At 43.7% G+C, this 12620-nt stretch overlaps 1 protein-coding gene across 1 annotated transcript in view; it reads right to left on the reverse strand.

Annotated features, from left to right (window-relative positions):
- Window positions 1-12620, reverse strand: part of LOC124799128 — a 739238-nt gene that overhangs the window by 256359 nt on the left and 470259 nt on the right. The window contains exon 7 of the mRNA XM_047262665.1: window positions 10649-10777. Within this exon, the coding sequence (XP_047118621.1) occupies window positions 10649-10777 (129 nt within the window). The remainder of the gene's footprint in view (window positions 1-10648; window positions 10778-12620) is intronic.

Here is a 12620-nt window from a genome sequence, read left to right on the forward strand (position 1 = left end):
TGTTGTAATCGATATGGTAAAGAGAAAGATAAGTGTGTGAGCAGAAAAGGTGGAATGGAATGTAGAGCGTGAAACAGCCGTAGAAGAAACACTACTGATCTGTGGCCGGCCTCTGAGGAAGAAGCATTTGAAGTAACAGGCGGGGCTAAAGTGCTCATAAATTATTTCAAATGGGCCACGAATGCTGCTAGTTTGAATTCTTGGTAACGTGGCATATAATTACATCCTCTGGATTACTATTTCTACGCTAAGAAGAGAATTACTTAGTATATTACTTGGAGGGTAAAGGCTGCACTATCTTGTCCAGCATCTGAAACTGAAAGATATTTTCGTTTCTAATTATACGATGAGAAAGGGATACTCACCACCGATAGTCTACAAGCCCAACATTGGGTTTAAACTATCTCTACAAGTATAGCACTATCGGGTAACACCCATGCCGAGTTTAGTCAAGATCAATTGTTAGCTTTGGTTGACCTCAGTTGTTGTTTTGTTTATGAGTTCAGTTGTTATCTGTATTGGAAAGTAATGCTCACAACGGAAGGTCACGTAGCCGTCGCGACACGAAGTCTTGTTTTGTTAGTGACTAAAAAACTCTTTACGAAGTTTTAGCTGCTATGCTGGAATGATATTCACAGGAGAGGGACGAACACGAAGGGTGATAACAGGTTTTCCATCTATACTAAAGCACCCCATTTACGAATCGCTCTAAAAGCAGCACAGAGGTCACAATATGTCAGACGGGTTTGTGTTTGCTGTAAAAGTAAAGTAGAGAACTGACCCTCACAATTCATTGTAGTTAAAAGCTTCCAAATCGTGGGTAAAATTTAGATAAAAGATAAAATTGTCTTTCGCAAAATAATCCACAAAGTTAACAAGCGTTTTGTTGATGGGGATGCCGACATTCAGCAAAACGTTTTTCATTTCGTGAGAGGAAATAGGCCTTTCATTGAGGAAAACCATCTGACACCAGGTCAAGTAATTAACGCCGACTAGGATCAGATAAAGAGCTACGATCTGGACGGATCCTCAGAGTGAAGGTTAGCAAACATGTATTTCGTGCGGTTGGATCCCTAGCGGTAATAACACACTTTTATATAATAATGTCTGGGATTATGATGAATGGTAGGCTGCTACCCCATTTGTATGTCCTTGTAACGGAACAAAGATGTCATTTTCTTGCAAATGTGAATATGAATTTGCCAAACATCAAGGCGTTTGCTAGCAAATTTGATAATATGACGAAGATGAATGTAATATACTACCTATAACAAGTAACGTGGCAGATACGTAGGCAAAAACTAAAGCCCTTTTTCTTATTGACTCCCGGACAACCAATAGAGATGACGAACTATACAATTCTACAGTCCCTGAAGGCGTTGAATGCACGAAGAAGCTGATTGTAGCAAAGTGCACAGGCACCGTGCAATATACCGACGTTTTCTTCTTCTGTCCAAATACATATTTCGTGAAAATTATCTCAGACACAATTATGGGATCTTTTATACGCCTTCAATCGCTTGTGTATTTCCAGTCCTCGGTGGCATGATCCACCATCTTCATCAGATTCGTATTTTTTCAGTACGCCAAAGATGTTGCTAGTGTATTTCAAACAAACTTGCAGTTCTGCTCCGAAGAAGGATTAACTGATGAGTGTTTCCATGACAACTGTGACCAAGCTGCTTTTATCAAATGTGCACACTGCGAAAACTGTCTATGCATTCACCGCGCTGTCATTCAAAAAAATGGTTCAAATGGCTCTGAGCACTATGGGACTCAACTGCTGAGGTCATTAGTCCCCTAGAACTTAGAACTAGTTAAACCTAACTAACCTAAGGACATCACAAACATCCATGCCCGAGGCAGGATTCGAACCTGCGACCGTAGCGGTCTTGCGGTTCCAGACTGCAGCGCCTTTAACCGCACGGCCACTTCGGCCGGCGCGCTGTCATTCCTAACTTGTCTAATTTTTGCCACCGGTAGTGTAGTCAAGTAAGTAAACTAATTGACTGTGTGTCTCAAAGAATTCATTTGCGAAACAAACCATACTTACAGTATTCTCATCGTAGCTCGGACGGCAGATACATTGTAATAGTCCATATCAGCTACAACTTTTACGGTGTATGTATATTTTGTTGCTCTAATAGCTGCGATATGTAAGAATATAATTAACGGGGCAATATATTGTGATGTTCCCTTACCAGTATTTCGCCTACCTCAGGCAAAGTAATGTCTAAGTATTGTGTAAGTAGCATGAACTAGAGCCTCGTGAATTTTCGGTTAGTTAAAGTGCTTCATTCATGGCGTAGATGGTCAAGGGCAGACTATAAATCGACCATTAAATTACTTTACTTGTTTCCAATGCTCCAATTCCCAGTAAAAGTCAATTTCTTTTTTCATTTTCGATAAATTATCGAATATTTCTCAGCACAACACCATTAAAAGTAATTTTGTTAGTGTACAAATCTGAGTATGAAGTTTCTGAAAAAAGAGAGGTAATGCACTGAGTCAGTTTGAGGGTCTAAAATTTACTCACATCAAAAAAGATTTTGCATCAGCCCGGTTTCCAGAACTCCTGAACACAGACGTTCACTGTGGATATTGTTATCACAGACACAGTCCCTTTGACTGTTCAGAGATGTCACTAAAACCGCCCAAAGATATAAACAACCATGTATGAGTAGCGCCTATTGGTTGAGGAGGTTCCGAAAGCCAATCAGTCCGTCATTCCACCAAGAAGGAGGTACATGGCTAGTGTTGTCTGCAGTTCAACCATGCCGAGACGGTCAATACCGCGGTTCGGTCGCGTCCGCATTGTTACTCTGTGTCAGGAAGGGCTGTCAACAAGGGAAGTGTCCAGGCGTCTCGGAGCGAACCACAGGGATGTTGTTCGGACATGGAGGGCTACTACTGCAGTTGATGACCGATACTTACGGATTATGGCTCGGAGGAACCCTGACATCAACGCCACCATGTTGAATAATGCTTTTCGCCCAGCCACAGGACGACGTGTTACGACTGAAACTGTGCGGAATATTGAGCACGATGCGCAACTTCACTCCCGATGTCCATGGCGAGGTCCATCTTCGCAACCAAGACAACACGCAGCGTTGTACAGATGGGCCCAACAACATGCCAGATATACAGCCCAGGATTGGCATCAAGTTCTCTTCACCGATGAGTGTCGCATATGCCTTCAAACAGACAATCGTCAGAGACGTGTTTGGAGGCAACCCGGTCAGGCTGAACGCCTTAGACACACTGTACAGCGTGTGCAGCAACGTGGAGATTCCCTGCTGTTTTGGGGTGGCATTATGTGGGGCCAAAGTACGCCACTGGTGGTCATAGAAGGCGCCGTAACGGCTGGACTATACGTGACTGCCATGCTCCGACCGATAGTGCAACCACATTGGCAGCATATGGGCGACGCATTCGTCTTCATGGACGACGTGCACGTCTTGTGAATGACTTCGTTCACGATAACGATATCGCTCGAGTGGCCAGCATGTTCTCCAGACATGAACCCTATCGAACATGCCTGGAATAGATTGAAAAGGACTGTTTATGGACGACGTGACCCACCAACCACTCTGAGGGATCTGCGCCGAATCGCCGTTGAAGATAGTATGCCACGACGAATACAGCCATGTCTCACTGTAAGAGGACGTGCTGCTGGGTATTAGAGGTACCGGTATGTACAGCAAATTAGACTACCACCTCTGAAGGACTCGCTGTATAGTGATACAACATGCAATGTGTGGTTTTCATGAGCTATAAAAAGGGCGGAAATGATTTTTATATTGATGTCTGTACAGGTTTCGGAACTCTCGGAACCGAGGTGATGCAAAACTTTTTTTGATGTGTGTAAATTAGGATAAAACAGGTTTGTAAACAGGGTACTTCATTACTAAATACTGTGTGAATGTTTTGTAATGTACCATGTAGTGAAAGTGTTCGTAAAACAGTGGTAAAGAGTGCATGACAGTTTGAGGTTCTTATTATTTTTTACTCTATTTTTATTACTTTGTTTATCGCTGGTCAACATAAAGTCTCTACTTATTGCCTGTGCTAAGATTTGCAAAGGTTCTTGAAGTTGCTTAAAGAGATACGAGGGACGTTGAATGAGTAATGCAACACTTTCTTCTCTCAGCCAAGTTTGGAGTTTGTTGTGGGACTTCGCTGAATATTCCCTCGTCAGCCCCTACAGTTTCATGAAGTTGCGATTGGAGACGGCACCATATGTAGCCTTCAAAATGATATCTGTAACGGAGGTGCGTTCAAAGCCGAGAGTTGTCATTGGGTTTCTTTTGGTGGGAAAATAGGGCACCGCAGATGTTTATAAGCGAATGCAGAAAATCTAGAGAGACCTGGTAGTGAACAAAAGCACGGGCCGTCGTTGAGCGAGGCTGTCATCATCGCAACAAGGTCGCGCGTATCTGTCGAATATCCCACGTGTCGGCCTGTCGAATACACCTGTGACTCCTGAAAAGTAAAATGTAAACTTTCACGGCCGGAATTGTCACAGTTAATAGAATATTCCGGGCTATCATGCCGTGGTCTTAGGGATTTCACCTTAGAACCCGACGTTTCGTCCCCATCTGCGGAGGGCATTTTCAAGGGGGATCGTAGCTTAATTGAACGTCCGACTCACACCCTGGCTTGCTACTGACTACAGCTAAATTCCGCTTCCGCGAGATCTCGTGCAATGGCGTGACGTCACATGTTTTGAATATGCTAACGCAACTAGCCGTTGTCGACAGCCGTCGTCCGCTGTTACTGTCACCCCCTGGTGGAAGACAGGTACACATCTTCTTCAGCACCGGAACTCAAATTTCTACATCTACATCCATACTCCGCAAGCCACCTGACGGTGTGTGGCGGTGGGTACCTTGAGTACCTCTATCGGTTCTCCCTTCTATTCCAGTCTCGTATTGTTCGTGGAAAGAAGGATTGTCGGTATGCCTCTGTGTGGGCTCTAATCTCTCTGATTTTATCCTCGTGGTCTCTTCGCGAGGATTACGTAGGAGGGAGCAATATACTGCTTGACTCTTCGGTGAAGGTATGTTCTCGAAACTTCAACAAAAGCCCGTACCGAGCTACTGAGCGTCTATCCTGCAGAGTCTTCCACTGGAGTTTATCTATCAACTCCGTAACGCCTTCACGATTACTAAATGATCCTGTAACGAAGCGCGCTGCTCTCCGTTGGATCTTCTCTATCTCTTCTATCAACCCTATCTGGTACGGATCCCACACTGCTGAGCAGTATTCAAGCAGTGGGCGAACAAACGTACTGTAACCTACTACCTTTGTTTTCGGATTGCATTTCCTTAGGATTCTTCCAATGAATCTCAGTCTGGCATCTGCTTTACCGACGATCAACTTTATATGATCATTCCATTTTAAATCACTCCTAATGCGTACTCCCAGATAATTTATGGCATTAACTGCTTCCAGTTGCTGACCTGCTATATTGTAGCTAAATGATAAGGGATCCTTCTTTCTCTGTATTCGCAGCACATTACACTTGTCTACATTGAGATTCAATTGCCATTCCCTGCACCATGCGTCAATTCGCTGCAGATCCTCCTGCATTTCAGTACAACTTTCCATTGTTACAATCTCTCGATATACCACAGCATCATCCGCAAAAGGCCTCAGTGAACTTCCGATGTCATCCACAAGGTCATTTATGTATATTGTGAATAGCAACGGTCCTACGACACTCCCCTGCGGCACACCTGAAATCACTCCTACTTCGGAAGACTTCTCTCCATTGAGAATGACATGCTGCGTTCTGCTATCTAGGAACTCTTCTACCCAATCACACAATTGGTCTGATAGTCCATATGTCTTACTTTGTTCATTAAACGACTGTGGGGAACTGTATCGCAAGCCGTGCGAAAGTCAAGAAACACGGCATCTACCTGTGAACCCGTGTCTATGGCCCTCTGAGTCTCGTAGACGAATAGCGCAAGCTGGGTTTCACACGACCGTCTTTTCCGAAACCCATGCTGATTCCTGCAGAGTAGATTTCTAGTCTGCAAAAAAGTCATTATACTCGAACATAATACGTGTTCCAAAAGTCTACAACTGATCGACGTTAGAGATATAGGTCTATAGTTCTGCACATCTGTTCGACGTCCCTTCTTGAAAACGGGGATGACCTGTGCCCTTTTCCAATCCTTTGGAACGCTACGCTCTTCTAGAGACCTACGTTACACCGCTGCAGGAAGGGGGGCAAGTTCCTTCGCGTACTCTGTGTAAAATCAAACTGGTATCCCCTTTCCTCTTTTGAGCGACATTAATTGTTTCTCTATCCCTCTGTCGTCTATTTCGATATCTACCATTTTGTCATCTGTGCGACAATCTAGAGAAGGAACTACAGTGCAGTCTTCCTCTGTGAAACAGCTTTGGAAAAAGACATTTAGTATTTCGGCCTTTAGTCTGTCATCCTCTGTTTCATGCCCTCCTCATTCCTATTGAAATTCCTGAGGTGTTTCACGATCTCTATGGCCTCTCTGTATAGTCTTTCCTGGATTCGCTTGTGCCTGTCAGTACTTGAATCCTATCAAAATGAATGTGGTGGTCGCCTGGCTGTAAAGCATGTTATGCAACAGCTCATCCCCTCTTCTGCAATTGCCCTTGTGCTCTTCAAGTCGTTTTTGGACAGTCATTTTTGTAGTATCCACGTACACTACCCCACAACTACACGGAATTCTATAAATTCCGACTTTTTCCCGCGGTGCCCAATCACAAAAATCTACTCACAAGGCCCATGTCAAAAGTGCAGTGTATTCAACGCCTGCAACAGGCTTTAACAAAATTATCAAGCAAACAGTTTCTTCAGTGCAATGCCAGTCCAACAAACTTTTTGTTCATTTGCAAATTAGTGGAAATTCCAGTTGGACAAGTGTGCCTCTGTTACATTGCTGAATCGTAAAACGCATGAACTGTCAGGCTTATAATCGACAAAACATTCCCATTCTCGAAAAATGTACCTTGCCTGCCATATATCGCTCGAATTCGCATACTGCAACTTTCACTGTGCTACAATCCGCTATTGTGAGAACCTATTTGGCCTGGATTCTTTTCATTTTTTGGCTTTAACATTCAGGCCACTGTGTTGTCAGTGTCTGCATTCAATGCAAAAGAAAGTGTAGCTAGCTAGCTGAAAGAATTCCCTGAACTCTTTTCTGAAGGTTTGGGCAAGGCTACAAATTTTTTGTACACATTACTATGAAAGACAATGCTCAGACGAAATTTTGCCGTGCCAGAACTGTTCCCATTACATTACGAGACAAAGTCGCGGCTGAACTTAAAGAATTGCAAGACAGCGGAGCTATTGTGCCTATACAAGCTAGCCAGTGGGCAATTACATTGGATTTGCTCCCCAAACCTTCAGGTTGCATTCTCTCTGGGTTTACATTAGGGCAAACTGTGGTTGATGCTTATCCATTGCGACGAATAGAGGATCTCATGGACAGATTAGGCGCTGATCGGTACTTTTCTAAAATTGATTTGCACGACGCATATCTTCAAATACCGCTAGATGAAGAATCTCAAGAAGTTTGTGTTGTGAACACTCATTTGGGCTTGTTTAAATACTTGCGTTTGCCTTTTGGCAGTGATTACGCACCCGCCATTTTTCACCGGTGTTTGGAACAGCTGACTGCTCAAGTACCAAACTGTTCGAACTATTTGGACGATATTGTCGTAGCAGGTCGTACACCTGAAAAACACATTGTAAATTTGCGTGTTTTGTTTTTGTGTTTTATTTGATGCAGGACTAGAGTGTAGACTGGACAAGTGCGATTTTTTTGAACCAGAGCTGAGGTATCTTGGTAATGCCATAAACAGTCAAAGAGTGCAATCTCTTCAATCACTTTTGTTAGCCATACGAGACTTGCCTGTTCCTTTCAATGTCACAGAACTGCAATCAGTCTTAGGGAAAATGAACTATTATATTCGGTTCAGACCGAATGCTGCACAAATTACTGCACCATCGCATCGCAAGAATGTCCCCTTCGTTTGGACAGACGAGTCTCAAGAAGCTTTACAAAAACTTAAAGATGCACTGCTCAGTGATCGATGAATGGTGCACTTTGTCCTGATAAACCGGTTGTGTTGCAAGCTGACGCTTCCTCTTATGGAATCAGTGCAGTCCATTCGCACAGACGTGGTGATACGACAGCCTTAATGCTTTCACATCAAAAGTATTGTCCAGCGTATTTTCTATCATGCATCATCCTTACATAATTTTGCTTGTTTTTCCGTATTGTTGTTCCAGTCGTCACATTAATCACATCAACACAACGTGCTCTACACGCCATCATTGTAACCACTTTCACCGAAAGACACTTGAATGAGCGCTGCGTGCTTGCATTGTATAGGTATACCAGGAAGCGCGAATCAGCCTCTCTGCCTGCTCAGCACCCTATCAGAGGATACATGAGCTGCCTGCGACGTCGACTTAACGCCGCCTCGGATCAGCTCTGCAGATAGCAGGAGGAGGATGGCTATCCCGCGGCAGCAGTTGGCGATTACGTTGGACATGGACGCTGCTAGCAACTGCGGGAATTCGAATAGATTTCCAGCGAAAGTCTGCACCGCCAAGCATTCAGTTTACATGCCTGGGAAACACGACGCCCGAATCTGGTGGAAGACGGCCTTAGCAATTGTTATTTGATATCTCCGGAACTTACAGGCAAAGCGGAATGGATGGGCCAGACGGGTTTCCATGGTGAGAATCTTAATGTGCTGCTGTACGAGAAACTATTTGGAGTTATCCTCTGTGCCGTGTAGTTCTCATACTTATGTTTCACTTAGCCCTACTTTTGCTAAGAGGCGTTTAACAGCAGTTAACATGCGATACTTTATTTCTTTCATGTTTATAGCTGTCTTTCGCCGTTGCGGGCTGTTTATTATTCATGAATATTTTTTGTTGTGTCTCTAGTGAGCACTTAGCATAAATGGAAATTCAATTTTCTTATCTTCCCTTGAAGCAGTATGTGCGTTCTGATCCAAATTGTATTTATACAACACTATGTAAATTGTAGAAAGGCAAACGATGTTCACTGCTGAGAGTTTCTGTCTGTTCATGTTACAAATATTGCTATTTATTGGGTTCGAGCATGATTTGTAATTTAGAAGTATTATTTGGATGGGCCTGGGTACGTAGAGTTAAATACACTACTGTTAGTTGAAGCCAGTGGGCCCTGTTTGTTAAATCTATTTGCACATCTTTTATCGTCGCCCATTTGTCTTAGTGTTCTTCAGTTGCGGCTCACAACCAGCTCTAGCTGATAACAAACATCCATTTATGTATGTTTATTGGTCCTGCCACAATGTTAATGAACAGACTTACAATAAAATTATTTATTGATTTATACTCAGCAGACCGGGACGGGATTGACAGAAGTATTCAAGAAGGCAGTAAACATATTGCATGACATTCCAACAAACAATACATATAAAGTGAAAATTGTGGTCGAAATATCTGAGCCATTTCAAATAATAATGGATGTCAGGCAGAGAGATGGCCTATAATCCTTACTGTTCAACAATATTTTGTGGAAAAATATAATAATTAATTATTTTCAGCTCAAAATCACATTTGCACCAGTAAATCCAAGAACGGAATGGTATGGAATCAGGACCGAGTGTGTAGCACTTTCAAACGATTTTGCAGTATTTGCAACGTATGTGGCACAATCAAAATCTGAAATAAATCTTTTAAAGAAAACTAATTTAAGAATTTCGTCTGAAAGCACTAACTTCGTGTCAAAAAAAAAATTCCAAGAATGTAGAAATAAAAAGTAAATAAAACAGCCTGGCTTAGTAGCTTTAAATATCTTACAGGAAATATAAGAGAATGGTTAGAAATATTTGTAGTATACCTAAGCATTAATAAAATGGAAAGAAATTTTAGAAGAAGATTTGTATCGCGAGCTGTATAAAATTATTACACTGCATTACATTGATTAAGCAGGAAGTTTTACATGCTGACGAGTGCTAAAGCTGAACTGTAAGCTGGAGAGGGGAGGAACTCGAAAGATGGATCATTGCCACAATAATAGGTGCAGCATAACCAATTGAGGAGTGAAAAACGAGGAACGATGAAGAGACCTACGAAAATATATATAAAATGCCAGAGGTAATGGAAAATTTAATCGTCTTTGGCCATCTGTACCGAATGCAACCTGACGAAAGAAATGTGTCTGGCTTTCTGTATGAAGCCAACAACTGCATCGATATCAGAAAAGAAAATAGTCAGTTATAAATCAGAAAAGAAAATAGTCAGTTATAGACTACAAATATAAACATTTTTGGATAGTTACCAAGGTGGGAAAAAACCGGCAGGGACAGTACGTACAAGTGAAAGAGATGGGCAGCATGAGCAGAAGATAAAGGAGAATTGGAACAAAATGAAATCACGGAGGAGAGGAACTGATGTTGTAATGTGATCATACCTGACCAATACGAATCTGGAAAGAATATTATAGTAGAAAGTAATGAAATTTACGCTAAAGTAGTAGGCAGCAGGTGCTATTTAATTAGCCACTGGAAGGAATAATGAGGCAGAGGATAACTAGGACGACATGGAGAGTGCTGGAGTGAGGGAGCACGGTGGGCTGTGGGTGGTACTCACAGTGTACCTCGAGGCGGTACGTCTTGTTGGCTGGCGGCGGGATGCCGTTGTCTGCGATGCACTGGTAGACGCCCATGTGCGCCCGCGACACGCGGGTCAGGTTCAGCGTGTAGCCAGACACCGACACGGCTGTAACACGGCACACACACATGTAGACTACACAAAGGCGCACTACAAGCAGCCGCGGGCTGGTGCTGCCACAGTCCACGAAAGGAGCACCGCCGGGAATCCATCTGCCAGTCTCGTTCGTTGCCTGAAAGAGCGAGACGCTTCGATTTGCACCTGTAACAGTGCAGTCACGCCGATGTAGTTACTGGTCACCGTGTCAATATTACATACAGGGTGGTCGAAAATTCCCGTTACAAACATCTAGGACATGTAGAGGGCAGAGAGTACATAACATTTTGAATAGGAACCCATGTCTGGAAACGTATCCTTTCCGTTCTACGACAGTTTCAATGCAGATGATTATCTCATCCACACCCACGTGAGGAATGTACTTAGGCGTGATCCAGTACAATTATTGCAATCCATTTGGAAAGAATACTGACTCGTTCCGTTATTACTTACGCATTTGCACTACAACTTACACCTTATGGTTTACATTAGTCGACAACAACAAGAACCCACCATCTTCAGCACCAGCCGCGACGTACCGATGCATTACAACAGCGGTTCGATGTGGCGACCACCAACGTTGTTACACATATTGTACCTCCGAAGCATGTTCCGGTACACTCTCTCCATCCCACCTGGTGTCTCTTCAATGCCTTGTGCAGTGGCCAGAGCTTGTGCCAGCGATCTTCCTTTGTTTCTACAGGTGCCTCATAAATTAGTCTCTAAATACGACCTCACAAGAAGTAGTCCGTAGGGGTTATATCCGGTGATAGCGGCGGCCACGCGGTTGGACCACCATGGTCTATCCATCTTTCACCATACCGTCTGTTGAGATGTCGCCGGACGGCCAGCGAAAAGTGAGGTGGTATTCCATCATGCTGAAACCACATTTCCTGACGGACATTCAGTGACACAGCTTCCAAGAACGGGTCCATTACGTGTCGTGGGAAGACTAAGTATGCGGGACCCGTGAGCTTGGATGGAAGGAGGTATGGTCCAATCACATGACCGTCCAGAATACCTGCCCACTCGTTAATTCCAAACCTGTCTTGAAATACCTGAACATGCGTGTCATGAGGGTTTTAGTCCTTCCAAACATGGCTATTTCGAGCATTCAGAACACAATCCCCTGTGAACCTACATTCATCTGTGAAGAGAACTCGACGTGGAAACAGGGGCGTGTCGATGCAACGGTGCAGGAACCATGTGCAGAAGGCGACGCGTTGTGGTGGAAAGTCTGCTGGACCCATAGCGTGTAAATGGTACGGATGTACGAGGGCAGTTCAATAAGTAATGCAACACATTTTTTTTCTGAAACAGGGGTTGTTTTATTCAGCATTGAAATACACCAGGTTATTCCCCAATCTTTTAGCTACACAACACTATTTTTCAACGTAATCTCCATTCAGTGCTACGCCACCTTGAAATGAGGGCCTGTATGCCTGCACGGTACCATTCCACTGGTCGATGTCGGAGCCAACGTCGTACTGCATCAATAACTTCTTCATCATGTGCGTAGTGCCTCCCACGGATTGCGTCCTTCATTGGGCCAAACATATGGAAATCCGACGGTGCGAGATCGGGGCTGTAGGGTGCATGAGGAAGAACAGTCCACTGAAGTTTTGTGAGCTCCTCTCGGGTGCGAAGACTTGTGTGAGGTCTTGCGTTGTCATGAAGAAGGAGAAGTTCGTTCAGATTTTTGTACCTACGAACACGCTGAAGTCGTTTCTTCAATTTCTGAAGAGTAGCACAATACACTTCAGAGTTGATCGTTTGACCATGGGGAAGGACATCGAACAGAATAACCCCTTCAGCGTCCCAGAAGACTGTAACCATAACTTTACCGGCTGAAGGT

The sequence above is a fragment of the Schistocerca piceifrons genome, chromosome 5, assembly GCF_021461385.2.
Source record: "Schistocerca piceifrons isolate TAMUIC-IGC-003096 chromosome 5, iqSchPice1.1, whole genome shotgun sequence".
Taxonomy (NCBI): Eukaryota; Metazoa; Arthropoda; class Insecta; order Orthoptera; family Acrididae; genus Schistocerca; species Schistocerca piceifrons.